This window comes from Vigna umbellata, chromosome 10 (genome assembly GCF_029865625.1).
Source record: "Vigna umbellata cultivar VRB3 chromosome 10, Vumbellata_1.0, whole genome shotgun sequence".
In the NCBI taxonomy this organism is placed as follows: Eukaryota; Viridiplantae; Streptophyta; class Magnoliopsida; order Fabales; family Fabaceae; genus Vigna; species Vigna umbellata.
Genome location: NC_142174.1, coordinates 9,537,041 through 9,560,827, shown reverse-complemented (window position 1 = coordinate 9,560,827; position 23,787 = coordinate 9,537,041). Strand labels below are relative to the sequence as shown.

The window sequence follows — 23,787 nt, the reverse complement described above, 5'->3', positions numbered from 1 at the left end:
CAGCTGCATGCCATTACTATTTAAGCACAAGGCATCCAAACACTAGGGGATGCAAGTAATGGCTGCTGAAGAGTTGAGAACATCATCCGTTATAGCATCCAAGAAGGAAAATGGAAGATTATCTGCATCCAAAACAGGATAACAAGTAGGATCCTTTTGTATTAAGTCACTCATAACAGTAGCTGCAAGAGAGAAAACTCCACCACCAAAATCTTTTGTCCTTCTAAAAATTATGCATAAGCAATGAGGCAAAACATTCTTTTCAGATCCATAGATACGAGCAGTATTTCCAGGGGCATAAGTTCCCAGGGACTGCTACACTTAGCCAAAATAATTACTAATAGAAACTTACTACAAATGGATATATATCTGGAGGACTTTACCGGTATGTCGTAGGAGAAGCCCGCGATGAGGGAGTTCTCGACGGAGATGGGCGTCAGCTCGATCGTTCCGATATGACCGGAAAAAATTTGAGTAAAGGTGCCAAGGGAGTACTTTGACACGAAGGAGAAACCAGTTATATTATTGAACAGTGTTTGGCATGGGTTATAAGTTTCTTAAGTATGTGTGAATCCTTTATATGAAAGGTGTGACGTTGAGGTAAGCTTGTATTTATTTTCATGGGTTGAGGAAGATGTCTTACGTAACTGTTGTAGTATTATATTATTCTCTTTGTTATTTTTGTTGTGGCGAATTCGTTTTCTCTTCCTAGCATGGAAGAGGTGAGAAGAGCAGAGATGTTCCCTTGGGGATATAATGAAGGTTGGGTGAAGATTTAGAAGGATAGCAGGGGGTAAACAGGGTAGTCACGGGTTGCATGAAGGAAGGAGAAATGGGTTGGGGACGTTGGTATGTGAACAAGTGTCATACTCGTGTTTTGGGCTTGGGAGAACCTGTTGGTTTGATGCTTGATGTAGTTCCGTTGGTGATGGAGAAGGAGAGGTAAGGTTATGGTTACTGGAATGAGAAATAAAAGTTTAGACTAAGGGTGAGAGAGAAAGAAAGAGATTGCTAAAATAGTGGGGAGGGGAGGTGTATAGGATAACAATGTTAAAGATAGTGGGGAAGTGTAGGGTGTTTTTGGAATAAAAAAAAGTAGTGGGGAGGTACAGGGAGTACCTTGGGTGGTGGAGGGAGCAACACCCAGAGAACACCCATGAGTGGGTTGCTTAATCCATATAGGCTTTTACTTGCTGCACCCCTAATTTTTTTTCATTTTTAAAAGTGTCTTCCGAATTAAATATTCGGAAATTTTTTATAATAAAATTTTTAGAATAAGATTTTTGAATTGAGATTCTGAAATAAAATTTTTAGAGCACATGAACTGTAATTTGAAATAATTTTTTTTAGAATGAAAATAAACTTTTTGGAATATATATATAATATCTTTCAGAATTAATTTTTCGAAATATTTCTATATGAAATATATTTGTGAAAGACCTTTCTGAAACACGTTGAAAATAGCTCTCAAGAATGAGTTTTCTTCATTTTGACTTTTCTTCTTGCTTTGCAGCAGCAGCAGCGAAGTATGGGCCATGGACCGTGATTCAATTATGGAGTGCAGTTAGTAATTGTGTGTACGCTGGAAACAATAGCCATCCGTTTAAGAGAAGTATGGGCTATGGACCGTCCAGAAGTCTTTGGGCTTTTGAAGGAAGGTCCAGCGTAACGTTGTTCGGCTGTGTTTGGTGTTTAGAGTTTGAAATGCAGAAAGAAGAAAGTGTTTGAGGGATGCGAAAGATTGTGAGTGTGTTTGGTCGCGAGGCGTTGATTTAATTAGAGATTAATGTCTTTGTCTGAGGTGGGATACCTGATTCCGGTGAATCAAAGTTTAGAGGAAGAAGGTTTAGTTCCGAAGTTAGCTATCACAGACGGCGCAAACGTTGTTGGGCGGAACAACATTCCTGTTCCGGACAAGAGGCTTAGCCGGAAGCACCTCACCTTAACCGCTTCTCGCGATGGCTCCGCTAATTTGCTCGTCGTATGAACCTTCTTCACTCTCTTGTTTTTTTTTTTTTTTTTTTTTTTTTCAATTCGTGATTTCCTTTCGCTTTGTTAATGTTAGGAGGGGCCGAACCCAATCGTTGTTAATTCCGGGAATAAGAGAAGGAAGCTGAATCATAAAGAAGAAGCTACCATTTGTAATGGTGACGTAATCGAGCTCATTCCCGGTCACCATCTATTTAAATATCAGGTGTTGGGGGGTGACGTAAACTCTTCGAGTGGTAGAAGCAATGAACCTCAATCATCTTTCAGAAATAAAGCTTTAGGCAGGACTTCACGGGTATTCAACTGCTTACGTTATGATCCTACATTTTACATCTGTGTTCGTGTCATAGCCATCTGAATGTGCGTGCATTAAGATGATTTTTCTCGTTTTTTTGTTTGTAAAGTGAATTGTTCCGTTGGGTGTAAACTCTGCAGGATAAAGTTGAAACATGCCAGAAACAAGGTAGGAATGCAGAAGCAAGGAAGTTTGTGCATTCACAGTCTGGTGAAGACAGTAGTGTGGAGGCCATTCGTAATTTCCATGTCCCTAATGACCAAATACCTTCCACTTTTCGACTTTTGCGCGTGCAAGGGTTACCACCGTGGGCGAATACTTCTTGTGTTTCTATAGGTGATGTCATTCAGGTTAGTAGGGATAATTTTATTGCAGATTTTAACTTGTTCTTGCATTGCCCTGTTGAATGGTGATTTTGAACTATGAAGCATCTGTTTTTGTCCTTCATGGTAGCACTTAATTGAATGTTTCATTCTTCAACTATGGTCGATAATAAACATGCAATCCTACAGAGCTTAAAAGAAATCTTTTATACTTCAATGACTGGATAAATTTAATAATTTTGCACAAAAGACAGCTCGAGCTGCACAGCACAAGTATTTTAACCAGAAATTAATGGAACTCCTCATTGATTTTATTTTAATTCTTCTCACTGATAGGGGGATATTCTAGTTGCTATTCTATCAAACTACATGGTAGACGTTGACTGGTTGATTCCCGGTGAGTCTTCTGTTATGATTTTCCAATTCCTCCTTGCTTTTGCCTCTCTACACCCCCAAATTTCACCTGTTTGTAGTCTGACAGTCGTTTTTGTCCTTGAGACTACTGAGGTTATGTACTAATTAAAAATATTCTGGCATTCATTGTCATATTTTCAAATTGCTGGGAACATTTGTTATTTTGCGATGTTAATTCTTTTTCTTTTCCAGCTCCTCTTGCTCCCGCTGAAATAGTGCACACTATCTCTTTCTTACAGAGTATTACACTACATTACTTTACATATTTGCATATCCGAAAGGGGCAATCCAACCATCTATTTCTCTATTATGCACAACTATAGGCTGCTGGCATGTCTTGTGCTCTGAACTTCGTGCTTACGTGAACTGTTTTGATTGAGTTTCTCAAATTGTTGATCTCATTCTATTTCTCCCTTTCAATTTTTGCTGGGATAGCTTGTCCTGCACTTTCAAAAGTTCCCCATGTGCTAGTCATTCACGGAGAAAGTGATGGCAGGGTGGAGTGCATAAAGGTTTGTCTAAGATCTAATATATTTGGTTAGTTATTAGCAAGATTGATTACGTAAATAAAACTGGTTGAAAGATATTGACTTGCTATGCTACTTCTCTGATTGTTAGAGAAGCAAACCTGCAAAGTGGATTCTGCACAAACCAACATTGCCAATTTCATTTGGGACACACCATTCAAAGGCCATGCTGCTTATATATCCTCAAGGAGTGAGAGTCATTGTGCATACAGCGAACTTAATTTATGTAGATTGGAACAACAAAAGCCAAGGTTTGTGGATGCAAGATTTTCCATGGAAAGATCAAAATAGTCCAAGCAATGGATCTGGATTTGAGAATGACCTGGTTGAATATCTCAGTATACTGAAGGTAATGGAAGACAATTTTCATTTATATTGAGAGAGACGAGTAAACAATCTCAAGTTGATAAGATAAAACTAAGGCTGAATAGTTATTGAAAAACCTAGTTGAAGTAACCTGTCCCAAATATTAGGCAGTTGGATTATTGTAGAAAATTCACTTGTTAAAAGTTTTTAACAGGTTATTATGAAAACTTGTTGCTAGTCAAAGTACTTATACGGCCCATGAAGGCTAAATAGTTTCCAACAGATGTTGATATTGATGTTATTGTTTGACTGGATATTATCCTTAGTGTGCTATGATAACTGTCCATATTAAGCATTTTTAATAGGCACTATACATCTTAAGCATAACATTATTTATTTGGTGATTCAGTGGCCGGAGTTCTCAGTTAAACTTCCATCGCTTGGAAGTGTCAGTATATGTCCATCTTTCTTCAGGAAGTTTGATTATAGTGATGCAAGGGTACTTTTCCACTTAAAGTTATTAAATTATGTCCTTTTTTTATTGAAACGTTTAAAAATTTGTTGATTGTCAGATACACTGTACATCAGGATACATAATGCTGTTTGCATTATATTCAGGTTAGATTAATCGCATCTGTACCTGGATATCATTCTGGTACTAGTTTGAAAAAGTGGGGACATATGAAGCTGCGTTCTCTTCTCCAGGAATGTACTTTTGATGAAGAGTTTAGGAAATCTCCACTTGTTTATCAGGTACTGTTTGGCTCTAGGCTAGGTTGCATTATGCTCTTGTTTTGGCGCAGTTGGTTCATGTTAATCTTATAACTCTAGTATGAAATGGAAAAAAGTTAATGTTAAAGTATTTCACTATTGTTATATTTTCTCTCATTTCAACTCAAGTTTTTGACTATAATGTATCACTTCAAGACAGATTTTAGAGATTGCAATATCTATCATTTACTATTTTTTTGATGATCATGGCTTATATCTACTGCAGTTCTCCTCCCTTGGATCTTTAGATGAAAAATGGATGAGTGAGCTAGCATCATCAATGTCAGCAGGCCTCTCAAAAGATAAAACACCCCTTGGTATGGGGGAGCCCCAAATAATATGGCCTACTGTGGAAGATGTCAGATGCTCTTTAGAGGTAAAGCATTTAGATGTGGGGGATGTATTTTTTACTTTCTGAGATAAAAAAGGAAAACTGCCTCTGATTTGAGTTTCATGCTCAACTTAAGTTATTTTGGAGCATAATCAAATATCGGTTGATATGGCACGTGCCTGGTCTGTTTTTATCAGGTCAGCGACCATTTTTTATTTTGCGACACATGCTTAAAAATTCTCTCATACTTTTTAAAATAAGTCTAGATCATTTCTGTTTGTTTCACTTAGTAATGACAATAGGTATTGGGGCAGGTACCAATTACCCAGAGCTTAGGCTGCACGTTGTATGTAGAAGAGCAGTTGGCCCGACATTCGCCCGTTTAATTCCCGAATAGTTAAACATGGGCCTATTTACTCAGTTCCTCTGTATACAAGTTAAAAGACTGGAAATATTTTAGTTTGGCTTTTTACATGAAAAGTCATAGAGAAGAGTTCAAAAGTTATCATTATTAGAAATTGAGGTACTATATTGGAAATTGGCAATGTTTTTAAAATATCACTCCCTCCGTTTTACACTCTCATTTTTTAAATCTTTTGGTTTCTATTTAATTGTTATCTTTTAAGTTTAAGACAACATTAATTGCTATTTTGTCATTTATACCCTTATCCTTCGCCTAATTTTTAACTAGTTTACATATATACCTTTATGTGATGCAGAAATGAAAAGGGTAAAATGGAAAATCTTGTAAATATTTTATTAGAGTCAAGAAATTTATTGCATTTTTTTATTTCTCCAAAAGAACCTTAAATGATATTTGAAAAGGAATGGTTGGAGTAGTAATTATTGTATATAAAAGGTTTATTAATATATAGGTATGGCATGAGTATGAAAAGGGGAGTAACATACAGCCCAATTTTGTTGATATCTCGATTATGTACTTGAGTTGTTGGTTCTGACACCAATGCTTTTCCTTTTTTACTTTAAATAGTGGTTATTGTTGGATGGAACACTTACCACTATGTCAAACACAATTCAACAGTTATAACTGACATAAATATTGCAAGTGTTTGGGCTATCAAAGTAGTTCGTTGGCAAGAATGATTATTTAAACTTATAGTATCACTACTCTCCTTAGTTCCTATCTTCTCTCATGCTTGTTAGTGTCAACTTTTTGTTTCATCTTATTTATTTTTTCATGTAGTTCTGTTCGTTATTGAATTTCTAAGTGCAACTTTGTCGACAACTTTTGCCTTCTATTTGTTCTGTAGGGTTATGGGGCTGGAAGTGCAATTCCAAGTCCTCTGAAGAATGTGGAGAAAGCATTTTTAAAGAAGTATTGGGCAAAATGGAAAGCAGACCATACTGGTCGCGGGTAAGTTTATCTCATTTTAGTACCTCAATTTCTAACTTGTCGCTGGGAAAGGGTTATCAACAAGTCTAATTGTCTTCTATTAGAGTCTAACTTATCTAAGAGTCCCGTCGGTGAAAACTTGGCTCGCCTTTACTATTTTGAATATGCGTCACAAATTTTGATTGGAAACACATGCAAATTTTCCTAAAATTTTTATTGGGCACAAATGGTAATTTTTCTCACCAATTATGTCTATGTTTGCTATGTTTCAGCCGTGCTATGCCTCATATAAAGACTTTCGCTCGTTATAATAATCAAAGTCTTGCGTAAGACCTCCGTCAGACCTATTATATGCACTTCAGCTTTTATGTTTGTTGAATTTTTTAATCACGCATTGCACTGCTAAAGTCACGCTGTAGATAGTTAACTGTGGAATTACCCTCTTCCCAAATAGTTGGTTCTTGTTAACTTCGGCAAATCTTAGCAAAGCTGCCTGGGGAGCTCTCCAGAAGAATAGCACTCAGTTGATGATTCGTTCGTACGAGGTATGTCATGTTATCTGACCGATGATGTTCTTATCTGACAGCTCAGACCCAAAAATTGTCTAGCGCAGCCAAACCTCATCTAATAACACACAATGATCTGAAGATGCCAAAAAGAGTGTTTTCTCTGATTATTTGTTTCTTATTGTACTTTGGCATTTGCAGTCAAAATACATTTCATCTTGTTCTCCAGAAGTTTTACTAAAAAATATTTAAATTCATTTCATTTTAGCTGGGAGTGCTATTTTTACCATCATCATTCAAACGACGAGGATCCGTATTTTCCTGTACCTGTAATGTTGCACTATCTGAGGTAGTGAATCTTTGATGTTCTTTATGCTTGGCATGATTTAACTTCAAGTGGAGAGGGAGACTCATGCTAACAAAGTAAGAATTGCAGGATAAGTGCCCAGCCCAAGAATCTTCTGAAATGAAGAAAACAAAACTAGTAACCCTTAATGGGCAGAAAAAGGACAGTATGCATTCACCATCTGATGTTATTATCCCTTTACCTTTGCCTTACGAGCTCCCTCCTCTTCCTTATTCCTCCCAAGGTTAGTCACAGCTGTTTCCCGCACTTTCAAGTGACTTCACTGTTGTTGTCGCGTGTAACTTGTCTTCTAATTATTAATTTCCTCTGCAGATGTCCCTTGGTCTTGGGACCGGCAATATAAAAATAAAGATGTCTATGGTCATGTTTGGCCCCGGATTTGAGCATATCAACACCGATTCCATTCACAGTGTACATATCATTTCGACTCCTCTCAGTCGTGTTATGGATAATGGCACTAGTGTTTTTGCAACCGAGTTTCCATGTGCATGTAGTTTGTCATACTTTGCACAAAGTTGTCTTATTTTCATTCGTGTGTTTTGTTTTCCTGTCAGAAATATATCAAATATTGAATGCTTATTTTTGATTCTAAGAGAATTCTTTTTTTTTTTTGTTTTAATTACTTTTCATTCAGAGGTATTGAAACCATCTTTAGTAGGTTGGACTGCATTAAGATGAGATCGTAGCTCCTTTATAAATATCCTTTGTCACATACTATATGGACATTATTTTATATTGGAAAATGACACTTGAACAACCATTTTTGACAACATTTAGACACGCGCACACGTGTCTAAATTTGAGTGGTCCAGTTGGAAAAATTAAATGAAAATGGACCACTCAAATTTAGACACGTGTGCGCGTGTCTAAATGTTGTCAAAAATGGTTGTTCAAGTATCATTTTCCTTTTATATTTTTATTACTTAAAAGTTAATAAACACGAATTGTATCCCAATTATTTTTTAAAGCTAATTCTTTACAAATAATTCGTTATTGACAGAAAAATGAGGATTTGCTTTGCTAAATTTTAAAGGACTAGACAACATAAAAGTATTTGTGTAAGTGTTTACTGTAAATAATTGTTAGTGGACAACAATAAGGAGAATAGGATTGGATGAAACTGAAATTATTTGAAATAAGGAAAATAGGATTAGATGAAACTGAAACTATTTGAAATTTATATGGTACAAATTTTTAGTGTTTAATAACTGAAAATATCAATATTACTGTTATTTGTCTCTTTTATCTTTCTCAGATTCTTACTCTTGGCATGCTTTTTTCTACCATTTCTTCTTATTCGTTGTTCTTTTCTTTGTGATTGTTTGTATTTCTTCTATTCGAGTTATTGCAGGACTTATCTTCCAAATTTTACTTATTTTTTACTAGATAAGGTGATTTATATATGGATTAAAATCCAAAAAAATGTAAAAGAAATGGGGTAGTTTCGCTTATTAGAGGTAGAAAGCAATCCAAAAATGTGAAACAGAAACATGTCCTCGCTTAGATGATTATTCCATATGCAACAAATTGGTTTTAGAATGGTTACTAACTATTATTTTAACATCCAATCAATATTTACAAACTCTTTACATCTATTAATTATTTTTCAATATCTTTTTTTAATAAATATAAAAGTTAACTTTTTAACACTCAAAATCTTTTAAAAAAAAATCGTAAAAGTGGTGAATATAAGAAAAACATATTTCCACCGACTGTGTTCTTCAAATATAAAGCACCAAATTTCTATCCCTATTAATCCGGTCTTCTAAATACTAGAATACAATGGTTACTACTAAGATACGAAGAATGGTGACATCCAGTCTAAGCATGATAAACCAAATAGCAGATATTATCAAATTTCAAAGCGGAGGAAGTTGATAGTAAGTGTTACAAAGTTGTTGAAAGCAATAAACATAAAGCAACTTATTTATTGGGCTAACATAGACCCATACAAAGCAGGAAAATGTATTTTTTAACAACTTTTTTTATTATAATTATTTTACAACAGTTCATGTGATAGTTTATGATTGATCCATTTTATATGTATCAATAACGACACATAATCTATTGTAAAAAGATATTATTGAAAAAGGTTGTTAAAATATCATAATCCATGTTGCTAAATTTGAACACAATAATACCACATAAAGTTAAAAGCCACCAGGAAGAAGAGGGAGGAGAAGGTGAAGGATTCTCCCCTCTTCCAACTGCTTCCCAGCTACATTGATAAGCACCTAAACGAACATGGATCAGAAAAATGCTGCAAATAGGTGGGCTCCGATGTGGATGGCGTGGAAGAGTAAGTGGAAGACATGAAAGGCATGCAAGGCATGCATGAAAAACATAGCTTGAAGGGTTTCAATGAATTGAGAATGATTTGGGATTGAAAACATAGGGCGTCGAGTTGGTTTATATAGAACAAATTCACGAACCCGAGTGCCGGAAATAGAACGTAATGTTGCCTCCTTGTATGACCCGAAAACTTATGATGTTGGAAAATGTGGGAAGATGACAAATAGGTGAGAGTGATGTAAATTAGCTTCACCAGCATCCGTAAACGTACAATTCTTTAACGTTCTAGAAATCAATTTTAGAAATTAATTCGACTATTTAATTTATTGAATTTGTTCGATATAGATATTTAATTTATTTCAATCTCTTAAAAAATATTTTTATTTTAATTATAAATAAATGAAATAACTTAACGTAATTTAGTAATAAAAATAAAGATGTCTATGGTCATGTTTGGCCCCGGATTTGAGCATATCAACACCGATATCATTTCGACTCCTCTCAGTTTGTCATACTTTGGACAAAGGTGTCTCATTTTCATTCCATGTGTTTTGTTTTCCTGTCAGAAATATATCAAATATTGAATGCTTATTTTCATTTAAGAGAATTTTTTTTTCAGTTACTTTTCATTCAAAGGTGTTGAAACCATCTTTAGTAGGTTGGACTCCATTACGATGAGATCGTAGTTCCTTTATAAATATCCTTTGTTATATACTATATGGATATTTTTCTATATTTTTATTACTTAAAAATTAATAAACATGAATTGTATCCCAATTATTTTTTAAAGCTAACTCTTTACAAATAACTCGTTATTAACAGAAAAGATGAGAATTTAATTTGCTTATGGAACTTACATTCTGAAACTTAAAATTCAAAGAAATTAAAACTTTTCTCATTTATTTGTTCAACACACACATTCCACTGGTGACTTTTATTTATAAAAGAGACAAGAAATTGCCACGTTAGTTGGTGTTGAAAAAACTTACATCTAGAAACAATTTCTTAAAGTGTGAGTCTAGGGACGACTTTCGGACACAGATGTGTTTAAACTGAAACCTGAACCGCAAAAATAATTCGACTGTCAGACACAGTTTATCGACAACATGATCCGTCAAAAAATCTTCGCAAAAGCTCATAACCCATCCGCTACTCGTACAAATATCGATTTAGAAAATACCTATTTAGAAAATACTTATGAATATTCTACGGATATTTCGTTTAGAAAATACTTATTTAAAAAATACTTATGAATATTCTACGGATATTTCGTTTAGAAAATACTTCAGACAATACTCGCGAACCCTCAAAAAGTATAAAAAATATATTTTAAAAAATTTAATTTTAATTAAATTAAACCTAATAAAATATAAATTAATTTTATTTTTAATTAAATTTAATTTAAAAAATAAAAATTAATAACTTTTATTATTTTTTGCGGTAAGAAATGGATATTAATAATATTATTCATTATCCAAACAATATTTTCACATCACAACATTTTAACATTATATATATAATTCTGTTATTAATTCAGGTTGATGTTTATAATTATTAATAATATTACTCATTAATCAGACAACATTTTAACATCATAACATTTTAACATCGTGTGTGTGTGTATATATATATATATATATATATATATATATATATATATATATATATATATATATATATATATATATATATATATATATATATATATATACACGATTCAGTTAATTAATCAAATAATTACAATATCATAACATCTTAACATCATATATTGTAAGACCCTGGAAACTTAACTCTGCAAAACCTATGTCAAATCAAGTTAATGCATTAAAAACCCTCTGCAGTGCATTAAAAACGCACCACGAACTCTGACGCACGTCCGCCAGGTGTCGAGAATGGAATGTTCTGAAATCAGTAGTGGAAAACAAGTGTCAGCAAGAGAACGGACGTTGGTTTTTTAAACAAAACTGACTTCTCTAAAAACAACGTCACTCTCTGCATGCACTCATCTTCTCCAAAAATCTGATCTTTCGAATTCTCCACCTTCTCTCTAGAAAACCTCCACCTTCTCTCTACTGTAACTCATTACCCTCTTCTCCGATCACGTTTCAGAAACCATAGGAGCATTCTCTGAGTTGTGAGCTTCAATCGGAACCGAATAGATCCAGGTTCTGAAACCGGTAAGTCTCTCGACTCTAGACGCTCGTTTCTGAGTTACATACGAACCCAGATGCAGCTGCATGCAAAGGTATAAACTAAGTTATGTGCGTTTTTCTTTTGGTTAGTTTTAGTTGGAGAACTTAAGAAGAACGTTGAGGGTAGAAAGCCATAGTTGGACGAGTCAAAATCACATTCTTAGGACGTTCACTAGTGATCCAGGTAAGGGAAGCTTATTAATTTAATTGATACTTGTATGTTGTATGAAAGCATGTTATGGACTGGATGCATGAGATGTACGCTAATTGATTATGTATGAACGATCGCTGTTAGAATGAATATGGTATATGTTTGGTTGAAATGTATGTTGATGATTGATACGTATGAATAGGAAATGAATTATCACTTTGAAGTATGAACGATTAATGTGAATCATATAAAGTTTGGAAATTTATATTGATATGAAGTTATAAAGTATGAACTGATATGTTGAAATTTGATATTTGAAATAGATGAAAATCTAAATATGAATTCCTCCCTATGATAAAATACGTTCGTCATCGTATGGTCTTATACCATTCGATTTTCTAGTAAATGACTTAAAATGGAATTCTTTCATTCGGAAAGAACTCTGATCGAGAACGATCGTCCTCGTGTGAAAAACTAGGTTTGAGCGTTCGGCTCAGCCTAGTGGTATACGAGTCTTTGAAATGAAATAATGAAATTATACCTTATACTTAAAATTAGTAACGCTCGGTCTTATACCAAGTGTTCGTCATAAGTAGCGCTTAGTCTTATACTAAGTGTTCGTCCCAATTGGTGCTCGGTCGTATGCCTAGCGTTCGTCCTAATGAGCCTCGGTCTTATACTAAGTGTTCGTCCTAATTAGTGCTCGGTCATCTACCTAGCGTTCGTCCTAAGTAAGTGTTCGACCTTATATCTCGGTGAGCTCTTTCAGCTGGGCGCGCACCTTCTCTAACTCAGACCGCATCTGACCCCTATCCGAAGCATACGCTAGATGCCAAGCCAACGCTTGTGCTCGTGTGTTCATCTCTAGCAAGCTGTCAGCAATCTGTTGCTCGCTCATGTTTTCGATCACCTTCTTCTCTGAAACATCCAGGTTGAGGTCTACCCTATGACCAGGCATGAAGGCACGATCCCATATGCCCTGCGGCAGGGGGCGTTCATTTTCTTCAACCACCTCCTTACTTTTCTTTGCTGCCTCGCGGTTGATGTCGCCTGTCTTGGGTTTCCTTTTGCGCACAAGAGGCACCTCAACTACTGTCGTCTCCACAGCCGATGCCGCCATGACGGGAGGTGGACCAGATGGTGGCACCGGAGGGCATTGTCGCCCAGCGGACGACCCTGGACGATTATCTTCATCCCTCTCATCGTCGATGGTCTGAAACCAACTGCGACCACTTCCTTTCCTCCCCATTATCTCTGCAAAACACCAAAACCCATCCAGCATGGTCAGCAACAACATAACAAGTTACAAAAATGATAAGCAAGGACACATACCAAACACCCTCGCCCCTGCGTCGTCGAACTCGAGGCAATTAATAAGCTGACGAGAAGAAAGGGGGCGTGGCAACGCAGTCAACACACTCAACGCCTCTAATTCTTCAACCGTCATCTTATCCTCCGACCAAGAGGTGAACCTCAGCGGGTCCTGCGTCCAGTACAGGGGAAATCTAGGGTTCCCCTCACCATCGAAAAAATACTGTCGACCGACAGCGGTAATCGACACCTTAAAAAAATTTTCTTTAAAATTCCTATATGATTGCAAGTATAGCTCTAACAGCGCGTTACCCGGCTCCGAAATCAATGACACCCATCCCTTTGTGGCTACTGGTCTACATCTAAAGAAATACAGAAACAAACCTACAGTGGGCCTAATAGCTAGCGCCCGACACACTATGGCGAAAGCCTGCACATACGCCCAACTATTGGGGTGCAACTGACTCGGTGCAACGTTTAGAGTACGCAGAACATCCATTTGGAAGCTGGTAAAAGGCAGTCTCAGATACAAATCATAGAATAACACAGAATAACAATAAAAGAATTCCTCAGCAGCATTCTCCCTGCCATGGCACACTCTCTCATCATCCCGGCAAGCCATCAATTTTATACAAGTTTGATACCCTAGGGTTCGCAACACGCAACTATTTTCAATCCAGTCTGTTAACACAACCCTACTCCTAAATTGGCTTCTAAGCTCTTTTACCTCACGCGCCGCCCAGGCGTACTCATCTCCACTAATCGGAGATATTATACGCCCCCCCGGTCCTTCACCACACACATTTCCATATGTAAAAGCCTCCTCCCCAAAAGGCAATGTGGTAATTTCAAAACTTTCCGCCGTAGATGACGGCCCCGGCGTCCCGCCCCCAATGTTCTGCCCCTTTCCTTCCATGGTCAACACTAAACAAACTAAGATGAAGGAGATTTTAGGGTTACCTGGTAACGTCTCGTAACAGGGTAAGCAGTGAGGATAGAAGAGAAACAATCTCGCTCAGGATGCACACTGTCAAACTCTGTTCCTCCGCAAAAGTGAATAACCTCCTTCTGAATCGTGTTGAAGAAGCCAAAAGGTTCAACCATCAGGCACCGTAAGATTCTTTTTTATCTAACGGCTACTAATCCGCGCCTTCTGAATTGTGTTGAAGAAGCCAAAAGGTTCAACCATCAGGCACCGTAGGATTCTTTTTTATCTAACGGCTACTAATCCGCGTCCCCTCATTTCCCTAAAGGCGCGGGAAAACCCTAAAATTCGTAACGCCACGCACAGCGGTCACCCACGTCTTCTCGTCTCCCCCACGTCTTCTCGTTTCCTCCACGCCTCCTCGTTTTACCCAGCAATACTCAACAGTCCTTCGTAATTCTGTCGTCCATTTACTCGGACTTGGGGGGCATGTACTATAGGATACCTAATCCACCAACGGTCGACCAATAACCCAGGCGATTCATAACGACATTCGACCACGTGTTGTCGACCACTCGGTGCCCGACTCGTAACGACATCTGACCATATGGTGTTGTCGACCACTTGGTGCTCGACAACCATATAAGTCATGTCGCGACATGAAGCATTCGTGCGACAAGTCGTCCACTTATGTTGGCACGCAGGATGAGTGATATACAGAACGCGATACCGCGGTCTAGCGGTTACAGGTAAACAGTTACGCATATTGACTAACAAGCGCCGCGAATCATGGAAGTACTTGACTAAATATCTGGCAGTTATAACTTATAGATAGCCAACTCCAGTAACCACCCGAGATCTCAGGTAAACGGTTTATTTTACTACTTTAAATACACACAGCATACCAGAAAAAAGGTACGTTTTTCCCTAAGAGAAAATTAGAAAAGATTTTCTTATTCTAACAACACCCCTGTTGACTTGAGCGTCGGAGTGCCTTTGCAGGTACCCAGCCCACCGTATTCCAAGGATAGAGCGTAGAAAGAGAGAGGAAGCATCATCAGTGAGATCACAAGGAGGAGCATTCTGGTCTTATTTGGTTTGTATTTCGGTCTCCACATCTGTACTGAAACACCTTTGATTTTCAAACGTGCGTAAATAACGTTCGTTCAAATATTTAGTAAATGTATATTATCGCGTTCGGTCATTGACTGGCAGTCGATCCCTTTAAACAAATTGTTCTCAGTATAGTTAATTATTTGTCTTGTTGTATCTTTATCCATTTGGAGTCGGCCTAGAGTCTTTGTACCTAAATTATTCTGAATATTGATTGTATATCTCTAAAAGTCGGTTCATTCAACTGATTCGAGTAGCAATGACGTTCGTCATATAACTTTGTGTTGACTTATTCTGATTGGCAACGAGTCTTTCTAAATCTAGTCTTTAGCGTTCGTCTTCGTTCTTCAGAAGACTGAACGTTCGTTATTTTATATTCTTAAAACTAAAGATGAAAATGATGATAAAGTGTAAGATTCTGAAGGGTGAACCTTATTTTGAGTGATTATATGATGATGGATTTTGGACGAGCGTTCCAGGGAGGAACGACTCATGTATTGAATATGAAATTTGGTAAAGTATGACTGTGGGCATACTAATGCTGGCTGGTCCATCCTGATGTTCCGTGAGTACTCATCCTCACGTAGAGGGGGTAGGTCATGTGTGGGAACGGCAGGAGGTTCTATTCCTTAGGTGTACTTTGGATAGGACTAACCTCGAGTGACAGCTGTTGAGTGTATCCCAGTTACTACACCACTCGGGTGCAAGGACGCCTGTAGCTACACAGATTCATACAGTTCGGACGCTCTGTCTAGTTATATATTTCTGATGATATTATATGTTAAGTTATATGTTGTGTGTGAATGGAAATGTTAAATGTATATGTTGATGTATGAATTAAATTATATAAGTTTACTCTTTCGTTTTCCTTGTGTTGTCTGTTGTTTATGTTCGTCCTGTCGTTGCAATGATCATCCGTGTGGATGTGAGCAGAAGGCGAGACCACTTTGGAGAACGTGATTAAAGAAAAAAATCTGGTCGAAGTAGAAGTTAAAGCCGAGCCCTAGAACTTTAGTTATTTATAGATGTTAGCTTCTTAGTTTTGACGTTCGGTTATTGGATTTTGTACAGCCGTTTGTTCTGAAAATTCTAATACTTCTGTAATTGCATTCTAATTCTGTATTTTAAGCCATTCGGCTTTTGAACCTCGTTTTATTAATGTAAAGACTGTATTATTTTACTGTTAAATGTAATTAATTCTGATTTATAGTAATATATTATATATATATATATATTATATATATATATATATATATATATATATATATATATATATAATTAATCAAATAATTATACTACGTAAATAATATTAAAATATTATAAAAATGCTGTGAAATTATAATTATCTTTTTTAACATGGACTCCCTTATGAGAACCTTTTTTATTCACACACTCAATCTATTACTGACTCGTCTCTCTCTCACAAACTCACGCATCTAACCAGTTCTAACTAGCTCTGATAATCAGATATTAGTGAGACACTGAAACTTATTCTACGAAACTTGAAACTAATAAAAAACAAAACTCTCATTTATTCGTTCTAACACACGCTTTTGATAATTACATTCACGAAAGTTACAACATACTTGGTGTTGAGAAAACTTACACTTACAAAAGCTTGGTATGTCATACTGGTATTTGTCTCCTCTATCTTTCTCACATTCTTACTTTTTAGCATGTTCATGCTTTTGGCCGCCTCTATTAGTGTTATTAAAGGACTTGTAAATTTTTACCTTACTTTTTATGAGACAGAGAATGGTGACATCCCGGCAAAGTATGAAAAACCAAATAGCAGATATTAAATTTCAAAGCGGATGAAATTGATATTAATGGATTACAAAAGTTGTTGATAGCGATAAAAATAAAACAAATTTATTTAACGGGCCAACAGAGACATACAGAGCAAGGTGTTAAATTTGAAGACAACAGCCGAGAAGGAGTTATAGCACTTAAAAACCACCACGAAGACGCAGGACAAGGTGAAGGGTGGACTCCTTCTGGATATTGTAGTCAGCAAGGGTCCTCCCATCTTCCAATTGCTTCCCTGCGAAGATCAGCCTCTGCTGGTCCGGTGGAATTCCTTCCTTGTCCTGAATTTTCGCCTTCACATTGTCAATTGTGTCAGAACTCTCAACCTCCAGAGTGATGGTCTTCCCAGTCAAGGTCTTCACAAAAATCTGCATCCCACCCCTGAGTCGGAGGACAAGGTGAAGGGTTGACTCCTTCTGGATGTTGTAGTCTGCAAGGGTGCGGCCATCCTCAAGCTGCTTACCAGCAAAAATCAACCTCTGCTGGTCTGGGGGAATGCCCTCCTTGTCCTGAATCTTAGCCTTCACGTTGTCGATGGTATCTGAGCTCTCCACCTCAAGGGTGATTGTCTTTCCGGTAAGGGTCTTGACGAATATCTGCATTCCTCCACGGAGACGGAGGACCAGATGGAGGGTGGACTCCTTCTGGATGTTGTAGTCAGCCAGGGTGCGACCATCCTCCAGTTGCTTCCCGGCGAAGATCAAACGCTGCTGGTCTGGTGGGATCCCTTCCTTGTCCTGAATTTTGGCCTTTACGTTGTCGATGGTGTCGGAACTCTCTACCTCGAGAGTTATGGTCTTACCAGTCAAGGTCTTAACGAAGATTTGCATCTGCACCGTCATACCCAACCAACAGATGAATCAAAATCAAACCAGCATAAGAATCTTAATTAGAATAATTGACAAAATTTAGGGCTCAACTCCAGATCAAAATCACGATCTCAAACACAAAACAGAAAATAAAGCATCACACACACAAAAACTGAGAATCTTAATTAAAATAATTTACATATTCAAAACTGAAAATTTGAAGCCCGGAACATTAAGAACGTCCATAACATTTCCTTTATCAGGTTTAAAAGGCAGCAGCGAACAGGATTCATGTTCGCAGAACCATACACAAGTTGCCGTAAAATTAAAAACCTAACAGATTCTTCAGATGCATAAAAACCCAAAATATTGAATTGCAGATAGATGATTAAAACTTCAATGAAAAATTAGGAGGCTTAAGCGGAAGATTTAAGAGAAGGAGGAGAGGAGAAACACACCTTGAAAGATTTGAATGAACCGAAACTACAGAAATGAGATTGAATTGGTGATGACAAGCATTGGGGTTTGGGGTGTGTTATATAGGAAAAACGCGATGAGGCGGTGATGGAGTTGGATACGGAAACAAAGAGAGCGTTACCACTTTGCCAATCACGTTGCGACGCGTGTAAGGAAGAGCGGAACAAGGCAGCTTCTAGAATCATGACGTTGGAAATATAAAATTCATTGATGGCATTGGCGGTCCTGTCCCTCTTCTTTTCCTTTTTATTTTTGGATTTTTTTTCCTGCAAAAGATGTATTATTGGATTTAGTTTGTTAGAACATCGTTTTAATATATTTATTTTTAGTTTTATTACGTCACACTACTTTTTTAAGACTTCATATCTATTTTCTGAACTTTATAATATCTCATTTAATAATATATGTAATTTACATTTTAACCAAGATATTTATTTAAAATACAAATTACTTTTAATAACTTTTTAATTTTAATGATTCAAGGAGTTAAATTTGTTATCAGCAGTGTCTACTATAAAACTTTATAAGATTCAGATTTTAAATTATAAACTCTAAATTCTAATACGTTTAAGCTCTTTTTACTATAAATTTTAAATTATTCATTCCTTTCAAAAGCCAAGAGTCTGTTTTAATCTTTTTAAATAATCACAAATTGAAAAATAAAATCGAAAAACATCTGTAGAAATTATTTTTTTAAAAAAAATAATCATGTTTTGTAATTATCAACCTTGCCTAATCTCATGCAATGAATATATCATAACTATATTATATACACATTATTCACAAAATTTTCCATCTTTTGTTGTTTCCTTTGGTATTAAATTTCGATAACTGTTGTTGAAAGCAGTACTTTGTTTGATTATAATAACTTGTGCTTAGTCTGACCACCTTTTACACACAATCTACATGCAACTTGTTATATTATAATTAATTAATTTATGTACGGAACAAAGTATAGCATTACTGTGGGTATCTCATAACACTAGCTCACGCTTAGTAACATAGTATGTTTATGTGGGCTGGCTGGCTAACTTGAGTTGCAGGAATTTGTATTGAGTAAGCATTTTTTACGAAGAAAACAATGGGAATAACGTCATGTTGGATTAATAGGATGCTTTTTATTACCTAAAACATTTAGTATTTTCACATAATATAAGGAATAAATGTATCATTAACAAAGTATAGCATATAAACTAATTTATTACCTGCTTTCTCCCCATTTAATATGAGTTTTCTACCATTATTAAAAGTAAGAAATGAAGTTAATGGATCACATTGTCTAAGCTCTTTTGATGGTTTTAAAGTCCTGAATTAAATTATCATTGTCAACAACTGAAATTATTGAGATGACAATAATTGGTATTATGTTATAGATTTATACTTTGTTTTATGTGATAATAAAAACTAATTAATTAATACTAATATTTTTTTTATCATGTTTGTTGTTTCAAAATATAGAGTTTTTATAAAATATTACTTTTGTTGCCATTAAAAATAACTCAAAACGTGTTTATGATTTATGAAAGTGAAAAAAATGTGTATTGAAATATACATAAACAAATAAAATTAAAAATATTGTAATTTTAGAAGTTAGAATGAAAGTGTAATTCTAACTATATGGAAGCATTATTTTTTTGCTCCAGAACGTGTATGTGTTTATATGAAACGCATTACAATATAGGCATGTCTACATCCCTTTTAAATATTCAACCATCTGTTTAAGATGTTTTTTTTGTATTATTATTGTTATTATTAACGTTGTTTAACAAGTTGTTTTATATAGTAAAAAAAGTGAAAGAATGATGACTATGATGCAAGTTGCTTTATAAAAACGCAGTTAATAATGGCCATCACGATGAAGAAGCGAAAAACAAGGCTTTCTTTTGTCACGGTGCTGAAGATTATGAATGACAATGAAGAAGACGACCGACATCCCATTACACTTTACCCAATAAAAATGGATAAGATGTTTAAGAGAATCAATCTTGTTGCCTCATGGAAGAGACTATGCACGTGACATCCTATTTGAAAAGATTAATAGAAAATTGAGTTGTGATTGTTTGAATAAAGTTTCAGATTATGCTAAGGTCGGGTTCAATGAACAAGATTAAGATTGAATTAAATATGAGCCTCTGCTCAATAATGTCTTCTACAAAACATCCATTGCCTCTTATTATGTCTCCTGCAACTAAAGTGTGGCTCCACTTGCCATGCTTTTCTTTTAAAAAATATTTACTGTCACCATGCCATAATTCGGAGCTTAATTATTTAAACTTATATATAAACTTAATCTTAACAAATATCTATCTATGCAATTAAAATAGTTCGCACTATCATTAAATTAATGGAAAACATTAATAAAAAAATTTCAATCCTTGGATTCGTCTCCTCTAACCGAGCATTGTTAATAAAAAAAAAATCGTTGATGACAGCTATTTATAATTTTATTGGTAAAAAAGTAAACTTTTCCACAAAAACTTTTTATTTTTTATTATTGAATATATCCTCGTGTAAGAAATTTAGGGCTATATAAAGGAGAAGGAGGCAAACTAAAGAATCACGAAGAGGCAGTGACATGGCTACCCAACAATCTCTGTTAGAGAAGCCTAAAAAGCCCGTTTCCAAAACTATCTGCTTACTCCTTTCTGTAATTGCAGTTCTAAGTTCATCAGCTTTTCTTGCTTCTTATATCTTCAAACCATCCTCGGTCTTCAACGATTCCTCCCTTAACCATGTCTGTCATCACGCACTTGATACTACATCCTGCTTGGCACATATCTCAGAAGTAACCCAAACTCACATGTTCACCACAACAAAACGCCACAAATTCGATTTGCTCAAATCGTTCCTGATAAAACACGCCTCACATATTGAGAAAGCCATGGGCGAAACCAACGCTATCAGACTCAGGGTCAACAATCCGAGAGAGGAAGCAGCTTTGAAGGATTGTGTGGATCTGATGGAGTTATCCTTGGACAGAGTTTGGAACTCCATGTTAGCACTGACAAAGCAAACCACTGAGTCGCATCAAGATGCACACACGTGGCTGAGTAGCGTGCTGACTAATCATGCAACTTGCTTGGATGGATTAGAGGGTGCTGCTCGCAGTGTTATGGAGGATGAACTTGAGGACTTGAAATCTAGGTCAAGAACCGCTCTGGCGATTCTTGTTGAGACGGTTTTGCCACCGAAGGTTGAACAGATAATTGACGAACCCCTAAATGGGGACTTTCCCTCGTGGGTCAGCATCAGGGATCGGAGGCTTTTGGAGAGTGGGGTCGGGGACGTCAAGGCCAATGTCGTGGTGGCTCAGGATGGGAGTGGCAAGTTTAAGACTGTCACTGAGGCTGTGGCATCCGCACCGGACAACGGCAATACAAGGTACGTTATTTATGTGAAAAAGGGAACATATAAAGAACACGTTGAAATTGGTAAGAAGAAGAAAAACGTCATGCTCGTCGGTGACGGTATGGATGCAACTATAATCACCGGAAGCTTGAATTTCATCGACGGAACTACAACCTTTAACAGTGCCACCGTCGGTATGTACTGTCTTCCCCGTATATTTCCAGTTTCTCTGTTATGTTTGACCTAATTATGTTTGTATTCCTGAATAAGTGAAGTTACCATTTTGATCGAATGATCAAAGATCTGAATCACAATAAGACACAAATGAGTACAGGACATCTTGAATTTTCGAACACTAACCACGTATAGTGTTATACGGGTTTTGCAGCTGCCGTGGGTGATGGATTTATTGGTCAAGATATATGGTTTCAGAACACAGCGGGAGCGGCAAAACACCAAGCGGTGGCTCTTCGTGTAGGCGCCGACCAATCTGTGATAAACCGTTGTCGCATAGATGCCTTTCAGGACACTCTCTACACACACTCGAACAGGCAGTTTTACAGAGACTCTGTCATCACTGGAACCATTGACTTCATTTTCGGAAATGCCGCTGTTGTGTTCCAAAAGTGTAACCTGGTGGCCCGAAAGCCCATGAGCAACCAAAAGAATATGGTGACGGCTCAAGGAAGAGAAGATCCAAACCAAAATACAGGAACTTCGATTCAACAATGTAACCTAACACCGAGTTCAGATCTTAAACCCGTCGTGGGTTCCATCAAAACTTATCTGGGTCGTCCTTGGAAGAAGTATTCGAGGACTGTTGTGATGCAGTCGTCGATAGACAGCCATATTGACCCAACAGGATGGGCAGAGTGGGATGCCCAGAGCAAAGACTTTTTGCAAACGTTGTATTACGGAGAGTACATGAACAGTGGAGCAGGTGCTGGAACCAGCAAGAGAGTGAATTGGCCCGGTTACCATATCATCAAAAGCGCAGCAGAAGCCAGCAAATTCACAGTAACACAACTCATCCAAGGAAATGTTTGGTTGAAGAACACTGGGGTCAACTTCATTGAAGGTCTCTAAATGCTTCTATCTGTCTCTCATGAGTGTGCTTTTCATTTCAGAGGAAATTAGGTAAAAGGATGCTTACCATGGTTGTCTCTACTGCTGCTGACACGTGTTTGAAAATGTAATAAAGAATCTGCTAAAAAAATATTAAGTAATTTCCGTTAGACTAATTTTCATTTGTTTCACTAAAAAAACAGGTATTAATTAATTGTTTGAAAACAATTTTTTTTTTCAACACTGGACATAGAATGTCATCACATCATCACATCTAGATAAACACCTTATTCTTAACTAAATATGTTACTGATTAAATACTGAAAATGTCTCGTTTTAAAAAAATATGTGAAATGAATTTATTAAATGCACAAAGTAATTAAGAAACATTGGATTTAGTATGATATAAGAGACACACCGGATCATGATCATGCTAAGATACATTATCAACTTTTTAGTCTTTTGGTGCATAATAGAAAAGGAAACACTGTGTGAAAGTGTATGTATGTAGTTGACCATTATTTCAAGCAGATGAAACCAAAGAAACAAAATTATATTTAACAATAATAAATTATTATCATTGTCTTCCAAAAATTCTCCAATTTATAAAATAAACTCTTATAATATTTCATGTAGCTTATGATATATTGTTAAAAAGAAAACATCTAATGCTATATTAAAAAAATTCTAAGAGTAATACTAAATACGTTCAATATATATATATATATATATATATATATATATATATATATATATATATATATATATATATATATATATATATATACATATATATTTGATAAAATCTAAATTATTTTTTTGAAATAAAGTCAATTAATTTTATGTAATTAGATTATTAAATATTTTTTTAATTATGTTGTGTATAATTACATTTCTATTTTAAATCATACTCTTAGGTATATATATTTATCTTTACTACATAATGAAACACAAATTCAAATCACTTTTCTTTTTTATATTATTATATCACGAGTTTATGTTTTTTAGACTTTATCTCTTTGTGTTTGAAGTTGTGTGCTTCTTGTTTTTTTTTTTTTTGCATAGACTCACGCTCTAAGATTTTTCTTTTCTTTTTTGAACTATCGTGGCTT

At 36.0% G+C, this 23,787-nt stretch overlaps 3 protein-coding genes across 4 annotated transcripts; 2 read left to right on the top strand and 1 right to left on the bottom strand.

Annotated features, from left to right (window-relative positions):
• The first annotated feature begins 1,630 nt into the window (after positions 1-1,630).
• On the top strand, positions 1,631-7,843 carry LOC148191836 (tyrosyl-DNA phosphodiesterase 1-like). 2 transcript variants are annotated; one of them, XM_088099942.1, is made up of 15 exons: positions 1,695-1,981; positions 2,066-2,284; positions 2,425-2,634; positions 2,944-3,004; positions 3,457-3,533; positions 3,640-3,897; positions 4,264-4,353; positions 4,473-4,607; positions 4,852-5,001; positions 6,228-6,331; positions 6,583-6,636; positions 6,765-6,855; positions 7,085-7,165; positions 7,253-7,406; positions 7,496-7,843. In XM_088099942.1, the coding sequence occupies exons 1-15, from the start codon at positions 1,787-1,789 to the stop codon at positions 7,564-7,566; spliced, it is 1,950 nt and encodes a 649-aa protein (XP_087956068.1). In that variant the 5' UTR covers positions 1,695-1,786; the 3' UTR covers positions 7,567-7,843. The 2 variants fall into 2 exon arrangements, 1 of the variants encoding a protein (XP_087956068.1); XR_015782495.1 differs by lacking the exons at positions 7,253-7,406; positions 7,496-7,843 and adding an exon at positions 5,093-5,153 and having other exon boundaries at positions 1,631-1,981; positions 7,085-7,135.
• A 9,122-nt stretch (positions 7,844-16,965) lies between these two features.
• LOC124832051 (polyubiquitin 11) lies at positions 16,966-18,402 on the bottom strand. The gene is made up of 2 exons (XM_047306165.2): positions 18,244-18,402; positions 16,966-17,806 (listed from the first exon to the last, which is right to left on the bottom strand). Exon 2 carries the CDS (start codon positions 17,804-17,806, stop codon positions 17,117-17,119), a length of 690 nt encoding a protein of 229 aa, XP_047162121.1. The 5' UTR covers positions 18,244-18,402; the 3' UTR covers positions 16,966-17,116.
• Positions 18,403-20,803: 2,401 nt separating this feature from the next.
• On the top strand, positions 20,804-22,851 carry LOC148191835 (pectinesterase-like). The gene is made up of 2 exons (XM_088100581.1): positions 20,804-21,804; positions 21,999-22,851. The coding sequence occupies exons 1-2, from the start codon at positions 20,838-20,840 to the stop codon at positions 22,694-22,696; spliced, it is 1,665 nt and encodes a 554-aa protein (XP_087956707.1). The 5' UTR covers positions 20,804-20,837; the 3' UTR covers positions 22,697-22,851.
• The last annotated feature ends 936 nt before the right edge of the window (positions 22,852-23,787 follow it).

Excerpts from the sequence above, each read along its gene's own strand:
- LOC148191836 (XM_088099942.1), top strand. The coding sequence starts at position 1,787 with ATGTCTTTGTCTGAGGTGGGATACCTGATTCCGGTGAATCAAAGTTTA. Across the intron at positions 1,982-2,065 it reads GCTCCGCTAATTTGCTCGTC|GAGGGGCCGAACCCAATCGT; the intron begins GTATGAACCTTC and ends TGTTAATGTTAG. Across the intron at positions 6,637-6,764 it reads TATAATAATCAAAGTCTTGC|TTGGTTCTTGTTAACTTCGG; the intron begins GTAAGACCTCCG and ends CTTCCCAAATAG.
- LOC124832051 (XM_047306165.2), bottom strand. The coding sequence starts at position 17,806 with ATGCAAATCTTCGTTAAGACCTTGACTGGTAAGACCATAACTCTCGAG.
- LOC148191835 (XM_088100581.1), top strand. The coding sequence starts at position 20,838 with ATGGCTACCCAACAATCTCTGTTAGAGAAGCCTAAAAAGCCCGTTTCC. Across the intron at positions 21,805-21,998 it reads CTTTAACAGTGCCACCGTCG|CTGCCGTGGGTGATGGATTT; the intron begins GTATGTACTGTC and ends CGGGTTTTGCAG.